The 17,884-nt window shown below is 38.1% G+C and overlaps 1 protein-coding gene across 8 annotated transcripts in view; it reads right to left on the bottom strand.

The window, feature by feature from the left end:
- kif16bb (kinesin family member 16Bb) overlaps nt 1-17,884 on the bottom strand; it is a 97,023-nt gene that overhangs the window by 65,628 nt on the left and 13,511 nt on the right. For 7 of the 8 annotated variants that reach the window (XR_007036031.1, XM_047351860.1, XM_047351861.1 and 4 more), the window contains 5 exons: nt 10,605-10,724; nt 10,104-10,155; nt 9,884-10,021; nt 7,359-7,438; nt 4,322-4,410 (listed from right to left, as the gene is read on the bottom strand). Coding sequence is in view for 7 of the 8 variants with exons in the window: in XM_047351860.1 (XP_047207816.1) it covers nt 4,322-4,410; nt 7,359-7,438; nt 9,884-10,021; nt 10,104-10,155; nt 10,605-10,724 (479 nt within the window). In the remaining variant the exon portion in view is untranslated. Of the gene's footprint in view, nt 1-4,321; nt 4,411-6,848; nt 6,917-7,358; nt 7,439-9,883; nt 10,022-10,103; nt 10,156-10,604; nt 10,725-17,884 lie in introns of those variants that run through there. The other variant, XM_047351866.1, reaches the window with a different exon arrangement.

Raw genomic sequence — 17,884 nt, 5'->3', positions numbered from 1 at the left:
ATGTTGTAAAATGTTTCCTTAATGTACAGTCTTATTTTTTATTATCATTTACCTCTATCTGTATCTGCATGCTTCCATTTGTTTTTTACTTTGCTGCCAATACACCTGAATTTCCCCACTGTGGAACAATAAATATGTTTCACAGTGAGAACATATTTCCATTTCTATTCTATCATAGAAACATGGCTATTATTCAAAGATAATCTCAAAACCCAGCTGGAAAGCCATTTTACTAATTCAGTAGAATATAGTAAAAAAAATAAAAACTATTTCTAAAAAGGGCTTTTTGCCAGGTATTGAAAACTACTAAAAAGAACGAATTAAACTATGAACATAATTATTTAATTTTTCTCTGTTTAATGTGTTTAAAAATCTACAATTCTGACCAAACACCTCCTGAGTTATTTAAATATATACGTCACCCCTAAAGGCACAATAAGGTGAGTAAGTTTGTGTTGGATTATTGGTTACAAGGCGAATCATATATCTGGATATACACAAAAAGCACAACACCTTTATGGCCTTGCAGCAGGTCGGACTGAATGTTAATTGAGTTACCTTTTCCCTCTTTTGACTTTCAACTCGGGACCATCAGGAATTCAAGTGATGCGGTCAATAATAGGCAGGCTGCTTTTGTTGCAAAGGAGCACTTCCCTGAGCAGCTGCGGGTCAGTTCATTGATATCTAATGTTGCACTCCGAGAGCAGCATATCCACAGCCGGGGTTTGGATTCAAATTATTTGCTCTTACTTACTGCTTAGGGTTATTTCCAAGATTATTGAGATCAATTCTGTCCTTGCTGCAAGGGAGTTTATGCTAAGTGAGGCAAGTAGTGCAACAAGAATAGAATATATATATCGGAGCTCATGGCTAGTCTCAAAGCTTAAATAGATGGAGGTTAGAGGAGGAAAATAAATAAGTGCAATAGTTTAAAACTGAATGATGAATGTTCAGTACAAATAGTCAACACCACAGGAATACTCCTAATGTCTCTTAGACAACTGTATTAAATACTTTTCAAATTAAAAAACAGAGCTAAAAGTACTAATGCTGAGCCGTCACAAATATCCTCAATCTGCAAACAGTTTACTTCTTCCTGCAGCAGTACATCAAATGTTTCTCATGCAATAAATAAAGTAGCAATATAAATACAATGTCTGGCAGAAGTTCAGATTTATGACTTTGTTTCTATTTTATTTGGATTTGATGTAATAGACCAACATATAGTGCCATTATTGAGCATCGGTTTATCGTACGTCTTAGTGAAATTTAAGGGAAAATCAAATAGGTTTTACATATTCTACAAATTAAAATTAAAAAAGTGATTTTAATTTTTAGTCAAGACTCAGGAACACAGGTCAGGGATTGTGAAGAGGTTTGAAGAAGGATTGGGTAAAACAATATTTCGAGTTTTAGACATCTTATGTAGGGTATATGGCAAACATTTGAAAGGTTTTATAGGTTTTCTGTGGAAAGATGTGAAAACTAATGGTCACAAATCCCAGCTTGAGGTATTTTGAGAAGAAAAATTAGCAAAACATTCAGACACTAGATGTGCAAAGCTAGTAGATTCTTGCAGCTGTAACTGCACTGCAAGGTGGTTGTACAAAGTAAAGACTCTTGAGTCTGAACTCATGTATATACATGAAAATGCACCGCTTTGTCCTGGTCCATCACATAAAATCCAAGTAAAATACTTTGCAGTTTGTTGCTGTGATAAGAGCAGTTCAAGAGGTATGAATACTTTTGCAAAGCACTGTAATAGCAGACTTGAGTAACCATGTTCGTGTAGATTAACTATTTCTCTTCTAAATCAAACAAAGCAGTAGATCTAAAAGAGCTGCAGGTGTCAGAGTGAAAGCTATATTAATCACTACAGCAGAAGGTTCACTTTTTTGTCGGGGTTGGGGGGCGCGCTGCAGTGTGAAGGAAATTACACAACAAACTGCTCCACGTGCTGTAAAACATCAGGGTTAGCAGATCAAGACAGACCAGGGGAGGCGTCTCAAATTGCTTGCTACCTCAGGCGATGGTGAATCACTGACAAGCAAATTGGATTGTGGACACTAATTCAACCAAGACTGAGACAGTAACAGATCAATGAACTGTCACACAATGCCAAGGCCGTAAAGATGTCACAGAAAACCTTTCACTTTTGTCTGGTATAGTGTGCAAAAATAACAGCAGCTAATAAAACAAAATGGTCAACTCAAACTCATGTGTGATATACAGATCTAACTTTGAAATGTTCTATTGACACATCTCACTAAAGCTCAAGGGACATAGTCTGATGTAAGCATAAATAATAATACGTTTTTTTTAAGAACTCATGATATACAAAGAAACTTTTAAAGCATAAAATATGCCAAGTTAAAATTTGCATCTCCAGGTATTTGAACTGTCTCATGCCAATTCACAATTGCTCTTGTGTGACAAAATAATCACACATCGAAAGGTTTAGGTCACATTTTACAAAGCTTTTATCTACATCAGCTTTCTTTTCCGTTTATTTCATTATCAAGACTATAAGAGATGAGGATCTGCTCAGGTATGCAAAGTAGAGTGAGAAGAACAAACCTGAATTTAAACATTACCCACAATCCAAGTTGGCCAAAAGTTTTGAAATTGTTAAATGTCGCCTTTGACAAACTTTACTGCTCATGTTTTTTTGGTGGCAATTTCTTCTGGGTCTAGGTTGCTATGAAGAGTGGTCATACAAAATGCAAAGCTATAAAATTATTGAAATAAAAACTCACAAAAAAGGAGAATGGTTGCTTTTAAAGAAACTGGTCTTGAAAGCATTCTTTTGTCAATCACTATTACCTCCAAGGAAACACACGCAGGATAGTAAAAGTCCAAATCAACCATTTATCAAATCATCTACAACTTACAGAACAGATTCAGCTGCCTCCTAAAAAGAATATAACAAAGCGATTGGGTTGCCGCCAGTGCAGAGTTTGCCCGAGAATAGCAGCAGGGATGTGAAATGTTTCTGTAGTCCTTGTGATGCAGATATTATTGAGTGCATGTCTGGTGTCAAGAAGGACAAACTGAATTTCTGCAGGAACTACTAGGGCCTACTAGGACTGGACTGCAGAGCACTGAGATGATATTTTCTCTGAAGAGCCCTTCAAGATGTTTGGGGCAACTGTCGAAGAAACTGTGAGCTGATATCAGCCCCCAGGGTGAATACAGGATCCATAAAAAGAACCATAATAATTATGCCTTTGATAAACTTGATATTCTCTTGCAGCTCTTGAAACTCATGAAATTTGTTATTGAGCTGCGATTACCATGTAGCTAAGGTTTTTAAACATTGCAGAGGCAAAGTTGAAGAACATTTTTGTCTTAAAAGTTGTGGCCTCAGCTCTAGATATTGACTTATTACTATACAGCAAAATAATCCAGCAAAGTATGCCTTAGAAGGGATTTAAAAGCTTTTGAATGAAAATCACAAACAATATTCAAATTATACACACACATGCAATCTTGCTTTTGGTTAAACCACAAGACCAAATCACAAGCGTTTCATTTCAAAAACACTAAAAACCTTTGACAATTGAAAGACAAGGTAAACCATATCATCAGGTTTTAAGATATGCATTTACGGCAGAAACCCAAAGTGTGATAACCCATCCAAACCCATCCCAGCCAATCCTGGGGAGTTTTAGCTGTTACAGCGACCAGTAGCAGCTTATATTCATAAAACTGGCTCAGATCAGACCATTTTAACAAGCCGAAGCCAAGTCATCTCCAGATAGTCTGACAGGAGATTTAAGCTCTTGCCAAGTATTTTTTTTTAAAGAGCAGTTCACATGGCCAACCTCACCAATAGCTACCTATTAAATTACTACACACCACGTTCGGACTACAATTGCTAAGAAATACTTTAGTAATGGTGAGGAAAACAATATCTCCAAGGCATTTTGACGAGTCTGTTGTTGGTCAACTATTTTACTGAATGTCCTGCCAACTACAAGGAAGATTTTATGACAGTCAAAAATATAAATACTGCATTTGGGAAACGTGTTAGATCTGAATCTAAAGTGCACTGTGGTGATTCTGGGAATGTCACTTTGGGCTGTTCACTAGCTAACCAGAGGTAAAACTGGAACTTGCTCTTGGTTGACGATTCCCACTCAGTATGAAGCACTGAACAAAGACCTTTGGCATGCACCCCCCCATTACAATAATACCGCCTTGATTTATGGCTTTGATTTGATCCACATACCTGATGAATGGTGCTGTGAGTAGGTATTGTGCAGACTGAGAAGGACAGAGTAAAAAGTTTTACAAGATGCCAGCATTCTGCATGTTTTACCTGGAGTGTTGCAGCTTCGCCTTGGATGGATTCTCCGCAGATTTGGACAAGTCAGTCAAAGACGAGGAGGAAGCAGACAGCAGCCCGCTCTGTGGATAAAAAAAAAAAAAAAAGCAACTAGAATAAAACCGTGCTTGAAATGACTGACAACTGTCTATGGTGGATTTGAATTATACAATGCCTTGCTTTTGGTATATACTGCATATCATCTGTATTCCTGTCAGATTCACAAAACAATGTAGCTGAAATACCGAATATTTAGAAAAATGTCAAAATATAGTTGAAGGCCCTCTACAGGACCATTTATTTTTATCTAGTGCTTCTCCCACATTTTAATTTTAACGATAAGGGTTAGAGTTTGCACGAATTCAAAACGAAAACTGGTCAGAAAGAACAAAATTAGCTAAACATGCTAAGTTTGGTTGTTGAACATAATGCAAAACAGTAATTGTGAAACATTTGGGGCAACCGTATTTAGAGCAAATGTTAAACATTAATATCAACAACTCACTGGAACCATAGAAACCCAATAGTCTGCTACACTGGGGTGCAATTTTTAACATTAGGACGACAGGGCCAGCAAAAACTACTGCTGTGAACTCACATGTTTTCTTTTACTACACTACAATTATTCATTTAATAAAAAAAAGAAAAAGAAAAAAAGGATAGATCAGAGATTTATCTTAAAACAAAAATCGTAAGGAAGTGGTACTCTTCTAGAAAAATTCTGTTCTATAAAAGTATGTGCAGGTACATCTCAAAAAATTTTAATATCGTACAAAAGTTTAATGTTTTTTCCCAAATTTCAGAAAGTAATTGACAAAAAAAAAAAATCTAGAACTTCATGATATTCAGATTTTTTTCTTCTTTTTTTTTTAAATAAACCTGTATACACAAAGAGATAACAAAATGACACCCCTACCAGCTCCTGTGTCCAACTACAGGACAGTATTATTGAATATACAGAAACAGTAAAGACAAATATAAACTAAACTGAAATTCCACCTTGTTGCACCCTTTTCATTGTGTTGCTAAGTGTGACCATTTGGATCATGTACCACAACAAGAACAAACCTTTGTCCTGTCACATGTCTGCAACACTTCCAACTATGCTTAAGCTTTGTTCCATCAGAATTTCTACAGGTTTTGAGGTGGAACAGAAAGATAAAACTGCTTATGTCTGCATAAAATCCTTCTGTTTCAGTCATAATCCTGATCATTTCACAGCATTTACAGAGTAAAACTGTTCTATAATCACATCAAAAACTGAGAGGCCTAAGGTATTAAACATTTTAAACATCTGATTGTTACAAATGCCCTGAGAGACACATCCAAGAGGAAAATGGAGAGGGAGCGCCACTATTTTTTAGGTCGTTTTGGGCCTGAGCAACACAAACCACAAAAAAAAAATCTTACAATTTTACTTTAAATAACATACTACATACTAATTTGATTCTAATTCAACATTTGATGGGGTTAATTCTTTATTTTGGTTTAAGTCTATGTGTCTCTGTGTGTAAGAATGCATGAGGCATATTTTTACATCAGTCATTTTAAGAGCAATAGGAAAAAAAACAAAGCTTTTATGCTTTGTATAAAACCAATTATGCTTCATGTCATTGTTCTTAAATTGTTGCGTAAATACAGTTAAACTGCTACCTTTTTACTCAAATTTATTATAACTCACTGATGGGAAGAGTCTCTGCAATCAAAATGATGGTCCTTCCTAAAATAAACTATATCTTCTTTATGATTCCAGTTAAACCACCCCCGACTTGGTTCAGAAGTTTATGGACATCCACGCATAGGTTTAAAAACATTACAAAAGGCTAAATGTTTAGGAGAATTGGAACTTCCAAACTTTTATACATATTACCTGACACACAGATTACAATACATCTTAAACTGGATTTGGAAAAACCCAATCTATGAATGGAAACTGAACAAACATCATGTAAGGATTTTCCATTCATTGCCCTTTAATTGAGCAGCACAGCTGGTTTAAAAGCATCAATATCAGTACATCTGAATATCTCAAATATAAATAGCTCTTCAAACAGACATCCATTTGAAACAACCCAGACATCCTACAAAATAAAAAGGGCTCTTAACTTTTCAACATGGAACACAAAGGAATAAATCATTTAGAGGACATATTTGATGGAAAAGATTTAGAAGAATCATATGGCATTGATAAAAATACATTCTATACATTCTCTATCAGTAAAATCCATTACCCAGTCCAAATTTAAGATTAAACAGATAAATGTTGAGCCTCCTCTAGTAATATCTAGCTTCAGTAAACTTCAACCCCCAAAGTTACTCTCAAAAACAGAACTTTCAGAAGCAGATTTAACAATCTTACTTCCTTTCAGTAAATGGGAAATGATCTACCAGTACCGAACACACTACACAGGACAGAAATTCTGGTTCTGTGTTAGTTGATATATAAACTGTAGGAGAGGAAACATTAACATATATGCTGTGCTAATCTATAGTGGGGAGGTGTGATGAAAAAACATCAAACCTTTTATCCACGGCTCACAAAAAGATTAGGCAAATTCTGCTGTGCCAATTCAGTCCTATGATGTTGCTCTATAAACAAATGAAAGGGATGGATATAATTGATGCAAGAAGGGAAAAAAAGTCGTTTTGAATTTCTGCACCTGGGTCCTTTTAGATAGAAAACCCCTCAAAAAACAGATGTTTTCTCACATGCAAAATCAGTTCCGCAGTAGTAGATTACAATTGCTATATTATACAGTAATGATGAAATAAATAAGTACAAGCGTAGAAGATGACAGAAAACTATATGGATGACACTGCACCTTCTCATTAAGTGTTTACAGTGACTACAGCATTCACTGCTTTCAGCTGGTATTTATGGCAACAGAGCACAGGATGCTGACTTGCTTTATAGAAATTAAGATTAGGCAATGCAGATGACGCAGCAATTTCTCTGAAAGACATTTACAGAAATGAGTGATACGGGAGGCAGCTGGGGATTGTTTGTGGATGTTTTGGATACTGACTGTACCTGTTTTTCTTGCAGCTGCGAAGCTTCAGCTGGGTGGTTAAACCGCAGTATGGGTCCTCTTCCTAGCTGTATAATTGCACCTAAAAGGAACCAAATAAGTAAAGCATAAAAAGTCAAAAAAATACAAAATGATATTCTAAAAGCAGCTGGAGCAATCACAGCCAGGACTTGAATTATATAATTCTTAAATGCTATAATTCTTTATCAATGCACCTCTAAATGCTTAATTAGCCATTGCTAATATAATTCACCTAAATGGAAATAAAAAGGGTTCCATCTATTTTCAATTCCATTCAGTTTATTTATATAGCGCCAATTCACACCACATGTCGTCTCAAGGCACTTCACAAAAGTCAGGTACATACATTCCAATTAATCCTAACCATTGAACAGTGCAGTCAGATTCAGTTATTTATTCAAATTGGATAAAAAGTTTTTCTGTCTAAGGAAACCCAGCAGATTGCATCCAGTCAGTGACTTGCAGCATTCCCTCCTCCCGGATGAGCATGTAGAGACAGTGGACAGTCACTGGCATTGACTTTGCAGCAATCCCTCATACTGAGCATGCATGTAGCGACAGAGGAGAGGAAAAACTCCCTTTTAACAGGAAGAAACCTCCAGCAGAACCAGGCTCAGTGTGAGCGGCCATCTGCCACGACCGACTGGGGGTTTGAGAGAACAGAGCAGAGACACAAAGAGAACAAAGAAGCACTGATCCAGGAGTACTTTCTATGGGGAGGAAAAGTAAATGTTAATGGATGTAGCTCCTTTAGTCGTTAGACCTAGAAAGAAAGAACAGATAAACTTTGAGCCAGTTTTCAAGGTTAGAGTCTGAAAGAGAACACAGAGTTAGTTACAGTAAAAGCTCAGTCAATCGCCATGTCTAGGAGAGAGAAAGGGTTAAACACTGAAAGGCAGGGCCATGTGGATCATCGGTAGAGGGTGAGCATTAAGTTGTTCTCCAGAAAGGTGTCACAGGTAGACACAGAGTCAGGCCAGGTGTAGCTTCTAGGAAGAGAAAAGAGAGAGAACAAGGTTAAAAGCTGAAATAACAGCAAATAATGCAAAATTGGAAAGTAGTGTGAGAATGTAGCGAAAAGGGTCAAAGTGGTAATTATGTCCTCCAACAGCCTAAACCTAAAGCAGCATAACTACCGAGCTCAGGATAACCTAAGCCACTCTAACTATAAGCTTTATCAAAAAGGAAGGTTTTAAGCCTAGCCTTAAAAGTAGACAGTTTGTCCATCTAGAGCCCACTGATGGCCATTGTTATACTGAAAACTACAACGATTGGGATACTTCTCTCTGTCAGATTGACCATAACCATTGGAAAAGAGAGGGGGTCATACAGGTAGCAGAAATGGAGGGTGTGTTTGCACCTACAGTGTTTATAATGCATAAAAACAGCAGCGACCTGGCTCAAGGGAAAACACTGAAAGCAATAATGAAACAGTAACTTAACCCACTGAACTTTGAGAACTTATTTGGCATTCGTTGAGTTTTTCCTGCACTGAATTCCCTTCTGAAGAAAATGAATCAGTTGCCACAAGGACATAATCTCCCCCATGTGATTGACAGTGGCCTTGACCAGGAGGATCATTTATCAGAGGAAATGGTCCAAGAAAGCCTCCAAGTCTTCTAAGCTGATAGGTGATATAAGGGTTTATATATCAGACCGGCATTCATGGGACCATATCCACAGATTTTCTCTAGGCCTTTTCTTTCTTGTCATCCTCTACAACTCTCTGCACAGCAAATACTAATCCTGCTGCTGCTAATGACTTCTGACGACTGACAAAGCACCTGAGAACAGCCCGTGATAGATTCTAGCTGCTGTTGGGCTGAAAATTACTATCATTTGTTCAAGAAAACAGCTTCAGATGCAGCAATTTCTGTCAGAAATACTGGATAAATTGAAAGCATTATAAAAAAAAAAAAAAAGGAGACTGCTATAGCCAGGCTACACTGGCTGGTTCTGTGTGCAGCTTTTATCTCTTGAAAACCAAAGCAATATGGATGAGGAGTCAGGATGCAGTTCAAGCTCCCAGCCTCGACAAACAATGGTCGCTCGGGGGGCCAGAGTTTTAACTAGACTCTCCTCTATCCTTCGAAAGGTTAATGCTCTGGCCCACTTTAAAACCTGTTGGCCCTATCAACTCCATCTGCCAATTAAATTGAGGGCTTCAGGCTTTCAGAGTTTTGTCCAGGGCCCCTCACCCTTCAAAATGTTTAGTAAGAGAAATGGCATCTGCCCTGTGAAGAGCAGCTTTCACAATCCACTCATGCCTTGAGTGTGTTTCCATGGGGAAGCCAGCAACACAAAGTGGATTTCATTTGCAGATGAGATCCAGTGATGTTATTTCACCACACTCAAAATGGATAAAAAGGGTTATTGACTCCAACAAGCCAAATAATTGCAAATCTGGGAGAGAAATCATTATTAGAGTCATGTCTTGCTCTCTTCCCTTCCTCATATTTATGCAAGAATGCCAGGAGGAAAATTAGATTTTAGCAGAAATGCTTACCCTGAGTCAGCTGGCAGGGATGTGTGACCACAGAGCCGTTAACAGAACACAGTGCGCCATCCTGAGGGAGCAAAGTAACAATCCCAGCACAGTTCTCAAGCAGACAATGTTCACGAAGGAGTTCAGGTCCAGAAAGCACTACAAGACAATTTAGAAAGCTTTGATGCACCAACATCACAAGATATGGCATAAGGATTTCACCATAATGAGTTTCACTTACTAATATCCTGATTACATAAGGCTACATCACTTCCAATCCAGGTTCTGCCCTCCTACGGTGAAGAAAACAACAAGACAAAGCTTATAAACACGCAAAATAAAGGGCGTATATAATTTTAGTGTCAGAAACCTAAAAACCTTTCAAGTATAAAACAAATCCCATTCAGCCTTTTCAAACTAATTCTGAAACCCAATTTTCTCACAAAAGCCTTTAGAGTTACTCTACTAAAACAAATGTGCTACACCTCTTCTTTCTTCTTGGGTGACCATTGTTACATGTTTGGATGGACTTTGTGCTCCATGCATAATGTCATCACTCTTTGGCAAGTTTTGACTGTTTAAGTGCCCAACTCTCAGTTTCTTTTATGGTAATTACATATTTCTCCAAAAAGAACATGGAAATAAACCATCAAAAGCTACAAGCCCAAACTCAAAATAAAAAAGAATAATATATACACCTTTAAAAAAAATGTTCAGAGTAAAAATAAAAGCATTTATTCACTTTTAAATAATAGAGGATGATTCCTGTTTTGAGGTGGTCTTCATTGATGCCAATAAGATGAGGTAACTGGCAGTCCAAGACGACACCACTCCCCTCCTTTCTCAGAGCTACACTTTCCTCCTGTGGGAACACACCAAAGAAAAGCAAATCCATTCAATAGCCTTTAGCTGAAATGGTACACAATAAAAATGCTGACAGACATTTAATAGCAAGTAGCAGAAAACAGAATTCTTTATGACTGCTCTTCGCTGCCTGAAGGCCACGCAGAATATCAGGGTTTCAGCCATGTGTCACCATGAAGCAGCAGAGAGGCTAACGGCAAAAGAGATGACATAAATCATTCAGATTATGGTGCCGAAAGTCAAACTGTATATTGTGTTCAGTGAGTGAGACAGACATTTCCACTCCCTTTTCTCACACACAGGTCATACACCATGCACTATTGCCTTTATTGGTACATTGCTATAGAAAATGCATGTTGCTATTAAAATACCATATACTTTAAAAAGTCAGTCATCTTTAAACTATAGCAACAAACTTTAGATACATTCATTATTTATACCATGAAGTGTCTTACTGAAGGTCAAAAAGAAAATTTTAGTCATTGTAAAACAAACTTCAAACTCCATCATATGTTTATGATGAAATGCCATCTAAATCTGCCAGAGGTATGAATAATTCTGGGCTCAACTGTATGTATTACCCAGAGAAACAGTACAAATTCAACACAATAAATAGACAAGTTCCACTGAGTCATGCCGAGCCCTGATCTCCAATCTTGGATTTTTGGGGTCACTTGTGATAAGAGATGCTGTAATGCCTGAATCAAAGCTCGGGGGTAAGAAGGCACTAAATAAAACAATGGCACAACAATGAAGCCTTGAAGAGCCAGTACTTGTACGTCGTCATCTTCAGCTTATCTGGGACCGGGTCTAAGGGGTAGCAGTCTCAGCAGGGACGGCCAGACTTCCCTCTCCCCAGACACCTCCTCTGGGGAAAGCCTGAGGTGTTACCAGGCCAGGCGAGAGACATAATCCCTCCAGCGTGTCCTTGACCATCCCCTGCCTCCTCCCAGTGGGATCTGCCTGAAACACTTCCCAAGATGTCCAAGCCACCTCAGCTGACTCCTCCCAAGGTGGAGGAGCAGTGGCCCTAGTCCAAGTTCCTCCCAGATAGCCAAACTCCTCACCCTCTAACGGAGTTCCCAACGACCTTGCGGTGAAAGCTCATTTCAGCTGCTTGTATCCAGGATCCCACATTTACCCCTGAAATTCTAACTCTTTTAAAGTCTGATTTATCAGTACCTTTTAAAGTTATTGTAACAATCTTCGCACCGTTGAGAAAAACTTCCTTTATCAAGATGCCAAAAAATAAAAAATGACCTCTGAAGAAAGCAAGAGCCATGGCCTCTGACTTGGAAGAGTAGAAGAGCCACACGTGGTATTGGTTCATCGAGTTTCATCATTGTCAAATGACTCAAAGCAGTCCCAGTCTGCTAAGATCTGAACCAGTTAAGCATGGTATCAGAAGATGCCATCCACTTTTCCAGTCCCTGTATGTTATGACCAACTGCATCAAATACAGCCCTGAGGTCCAGTAATGCCAATATATAAGTCTTAGAGAGCTCACTGTTGCATGATTTAAAAATTTTACAAGTGCAACCCAGTGCTGTGGTCAAATCAACTAGAGAAGATGGAAGAGTTAGTTTTTAATCGCAAAGGAACACATTTGTTGATCGCATGTATGCATAAAAGTCAATTTATAAGTTTAAAACATTAAGTAAATAATCCAAATTTTACAAATATGTTAAAGTAATGCAAACTTTTTTGAAAAAACAACTTGTAAGACAAAATAAAGAAAAGAGAATGAAATCCACATCCATAATAAACTTTTTTGACTGTGTTACATTCTCTCACCAGAAAGAAGTGATGACATAGACTGATTTAATCCCTGAAAGCAAAACTTAAAACATCTGATGTGCTTCTTAGACCATTTCACTGCCTCCAGCAACTGTTGCTGTGGAAATGTGACGGCATGAGTCACATAAAGCATGTGGTTGACAGAGGGCAGGGTTCAGTTTCAAATCACGTATAAATACATTTATAACCACATAAGACCAACTATGCTGCAGACGGAAAGATTTTTAGGCAGTTTAATTTGGAATTAGAGAAAACGGCTAACCCTGCGGTGACCTGTAAGTTTAAACAATACAAGCCAAGAAGAAAGAAGTCTCCAAGCAAGTGTTTAAGTACAGATAACTTTCCACAAAGCATGTGCTGCTGCTGCTGCTGTTCAATAATCGAAAGTCTTGCGATGAGTGCTGCCATCAGACGTATTCTTCTGTTAAGCTGATGGAGTAATGCCTCGCATCACTATGGATTATAAAAAGGCACTTCATCGAGACGCCAAGCAGAAAATCTCGAGGTGAATACAGAGGATATGCTTTGCATAAACTGATCGCCCCTGCTTTTAACCTCTACCTACTCTGTTGTATAGATTGGACAGTAAAGAGACATGCCCACCACCAATACCTCCTCATTCATTGGCAGCTGTGAGATGGGAGAAATCCTTTTTTCTAATGAAGAGGGAGAGGCATCGACCACAGCCCCCTGTACTTAATTAAAAGGGATTTTTCACAGACTTCATTAGAGGTGAGGATCAGCCTGGCAGTTTAATGCAGTATGTCACTTTCCTTTGGAACCCAGGAACAGACAAGCTGTCCTTCTATTCATTCCCAAATGCAATGCAAGTTTACCCCATATAGTAAACTCAGAATTAATAAAATAAAAAGGCAGAAAATGTTTGCTTTCAGACTGAAGCAGCTGGTGAGCATACTGTAATTAAATGTGGCCTGGACCAGCAACTAGACTCTGAAATGCTTAGGCCTCTATTAAAAACAATCATTCTGTAGTTGGCTAGAATTTTAATGTATTTCTTTTTCAACATTTTGGAACTTCATGTGCATTTAAAAATAGCACCACTAAGCCGACTAAATCTCCTGACTTTCAACTTTGTCAAGTAGAACAATATCCCAAGAGAACAGAATATGGAATCCAGAACAATTGAAGCACCTTTATGCTTAAATTGCTGTGTCACATTAAAAGGTTAATTTTCCTAAACGAATGGTATTAATATCCCAGATTGCTTGTCTTTAAAAATGGCTTCTACATAAAGGGGAGAACAATTACGTGACCAGCTTTCAAAGTGACTAGGCCTTGGCTTGCAGTGATTGATTATATACTTCTGTTAAAAAGACTGTCACCTTGTTAACAGCCGTTCCTTTTTCATGCTCCGTTTCATTAGTTTGTAACATGCAAGAGCAGAATTTTAACCAGAAACCTGTTTGCATGATGGTAAAATAAACTGCTGTGAAATTAGCTTGAAAATTAATTCCAGCCACCAGCATTTAATTAAACTTTGACAAAAATCTAAGAGGGCATTTGCAGGATTTTTTTTGGTTGACCAGAATCTCCCTGCTGCATGGCCAACGTTATGAGCAAACATTTAGGCAAAAATTATTTTGTACTTGTAAATCCAGCTTTGTAGCTGCATTTTACAAAGCTCCTGAGAACTTGAGGTTTCATTTAGAGTCCCTATGTAAAAAGGTCTAACGCTCAAAATTCACACATTAAGATAAACAGCAAAGTGAAAAAAAATAAATAAATACCTGCACAAGCCTGCATGCACACACAACCTGAAGGTAGTTTATTTTATGAATAATGTGCTTCAGTTTTCTTGGCAAAGATCAAATCTGGGGTTCTCCAGAGCTTTATTCTCAGCTACATGCAGTGAAACATTCTAATAATTGCTCTGGAGTTCAACTAATAGTAAAACTAAATTCTTGCGGACTCTACAGTTATATTCAATAAATTAGAATATGCGTTTTGACAAGGCTCATCACATTAAAAAGTACCTTTTTGAAATAACCTTTGAGCAGGTATTAAAACACTTCATTGAGTCATATTTCTGAATTAAAAATGTCTTTTGTCTTCTAATCTCTTCTAAATGTTGTGTTTTTATTAGCTGTAAGCTGAAAATCATACTTAACAGAAATAAAGGCTTGAAAACATCAGTCTTTGCGTAATTCATCAATTTTTTTAATGAAATAATTTACTGAAAATAATGAACTTTTTTTATTCTATTGATCGCTTTGCTGTCTGAGGGCATAAACAATGTGCTAAATTTGCACTTGTAACTCAAGATGGACATGCAGAGGACAGCAGAGTTTAACGTGTAGCTTTTCCATTTGTATCTGCAATCAGATGTGCACAAATCTAAAAGCACATACTATAAACACATTTTCCACAGGCGAGCAACAGATACTTGGGAAATAAAGGGCCTGAGAAATTATCATCCACACAACAAAAAAATGTACAACACACCAGAGTTGGATTTATAAGTGAAAGATAATTACAAAATCAAAATACCATCTGCCAGTAGTTGTCAGTATACATATGGACAGTATCGACTGAAATTCCTCCACTTATTTGGATAAATTAATTTAATAGTTTAGAATAATATCTGTGCAATGCAAAGTTTTATTGAACTTGGAGGCCCAGCAAAATTACATTTTAAGTGCTTGCATGCACAAGTTCGACTTGCGTTTTATAGGTAACCAGACAAATTGTCTTTGATCATTAAAAGAGCTGATTCAATTTTTGGCTAGACTAACCTCTTGATAAAATGCAAGAATATGCAAAGGTTATGAAATGCAATAAAGACTATGAGGTAAAAGTGCTGACGATTTGGTTCAAATTGACATAAACCAGAGCAAGGCTCAGAGCATCCAGAGTTTAGGTTGTGCTGATTATAGCATGTTTTGAAAAATGCAACGAACACCGGATCAAAGAAAGGTTTTGGTTCATTTATCTCACAGAAATGGAAGATCCTCCCATAATTCATAACAAGGGAACCTGAAAGTATCGCTGGGAGAAGTGGATGCAACTCTATTCAATATAAAACCGCCTAAATCAGAAGGAATGTATATCACTACATAACAAATATACAAATGTATAAGCCTGCAGTAGAACATGATTTCACTTTACCCTCCTTTCTTTTTTTGTTCTCTCAATCCGTTACTGCCTCAGACTGGTAAGAGGCAGCTCTGAAATCTCCCTCATATTAATTGCTTTCTCTTTGCCACATGCCCTGTAAACCAATCTTTGGACGCTGACACTGAATAACTTTGCATTCCAAATCTGCTTTGAAAACAGAATCAACTACTCCGTTTACAACGCTTTTGGTCAACTTCTTTTTGTAACTGCTTTAAATTTTTCATTTTGCTTTTGCCAACAGCATCACCTGAATTAAACATGGAATTGCTGGAAACTAGGACTGTACACCTCATATGGAGAACATAAACTTTGCATAAGATAAGACACTCAAACATGCAGACTGGATTGGAATATTTTAAAACATACCAAAGGTTATCCCTTAATTTAGACAGACAGGAGCCCAAGGCAAGGATATGTAAAAAAATCTCACTCACTCATATATACAGTGCCTTGCGAAAGTATTCAGCCCCCTTGAACTTTTCAACCTCTTGCCACATTTCAGGCTTCAAACGTAAAGATATAAAATTCAAATTTTTTGTGAAGAATCAACAATAAGTGGGACACAATCGTGAAGTGGAATGAAATGTATTGGATGTGTCAAACTTTAACAAATAAAAAACTGAAAAGTGTGGCGTGCAATATTATTCGGCCCCCTTGCGTTAATACTTTGTAGCGCCACCCTTTGCTGCAATTGCAGCTCCAAGTCGCTTGGGGTTTGTCTCTATCAGTTTTGCACATCAAGAGACTGAAATTCAGTCCATCCAACCTCACAGCTCGAGCTCAGTGAGGTTGGATGGAGAGCGTTCGTGAACAGCAGTCTTCAGCTCTTTCCACAGATTCTCAATTGGATTCAGGTCTGGACTTTGACTTGGCCATTCCAACACCTGGATTCGTTTATTTGTGAACCATTCCATTGTAGACTTGGCTTTATGTTTTGGATCATTGTCTTGTTGGAAGATAAATCTCCATCCCAGTCTCAGGTCTCTTGCAGACTCCAACAGGTTTTCTTCCAGAATGGTCCTGTATTTGGCCCCATCCATCTTCCCATCAATTTTGACCATCTTCCCTGTCCCTGCTGACGAAAAGCAGGCCCAAACCATGATGCTGCCACCACCATGTTTGACAGTGGGGATGGTGTGTTCAGGGTGATGAGCTGTGTTGCTTTTATGCCAAACATATCGTTTTGCATTGTGGCCAAACAGTTTGATTTTGGTTTCATCTGACCAGAGCACCTTCTTCCACATGTTTGGTGCGTCTCCCAGGTGGCTTGTGGCAAACTTTAAACGAGACCTTTTATGGAGATCTTTGAGAAATGGCTTTCTTCTTGCCACTCTTCCATAAAGGCCAGATTTGTGCAGTGTATGACTGATTGTTGTCCTATGGACAGACTCTCCCACCTCAGCTGTAGATCTCTACAGTTCATCCAGAGTGATCATGGGCCTCTTGGCTGCATCTCTGATCAGTCTTCTCCTTGTTCGAGATGAACGTTTAGAGGGACGGCCGGGTCTTGGTAGATTTGCAGTGGTCTGATACTCCTTCCATTTCAATATGATTGCTTGCACAGTGCTCCTTGTGATGTTTAAAGCTTGGGAAATCTTTTTGTATCCAAATCCGGCTTTAAACTTCTCCGCAACAGTATCTCGGACCTGCCTGGTGTGTTCCTTGGTCTTCATGATGCTCTCGGGGTTCTGTTCAAAGCGCAGAGTATCACAGAGCAGGTGCATTTATATGGAGACTTGATTACACACAGGTGGATTCTATTTATCATCATCAGTCATTTGGGACAACATTGGATCATTCAGAGATCCTCACTGAACTTCTGGAGTGAGTTTGCTGCACTGAAAGTAAAGGGGCCGAATAATATTGCACGCCACACTTTTCAGTTTTTTATTTGTTAAAAAGGTTTGACACATCCAATAAATTTTATTCCACTTCACGATTGTGTCCCACTTGTTGATTCTTCACAAAAAATTTGAATTTTATATCTTTATGTTTGAAGCCTGAAATGTGACAAAAGGTTGAAAAGTTCAAGGGGGCCGAATACTTTCGCAAGGCACTGTATGTACACCCTTTGTGCTAATAGGATGCAACTTTGTCTTCTATAACATCTCACATCATGGGAGCACATAGGGAGGGATCCTTGAAAATTCCTCTTCACACAATCTCCCTAGATTGTCCAGAGTCCTGGTCCTTTTCATCTCACCGCTACAGCTTTTCTTTAGGACT

The sequence above is a fragment of the Girardinichthys multiradiatus genome, chromosome 22, assembly GCF_021462225.1.
Source record: "Girardinichthys multiradiatus isolate DD_20200921_A chromosome 22, DD_fGirMul_XY1, whole genome shotgun sequence".
In the NCBI taxonomy this organism is placed as follows: Eukaryota; Metazoa; Chordata; class Actinopteri; order Cyprinodontiformes; family Goodeidae; genus Girardinichthys; species Girardinichthys multiradiatus.
This window is presented reverse-complemented; position numbering and strand designations above follow the sequence as displayed.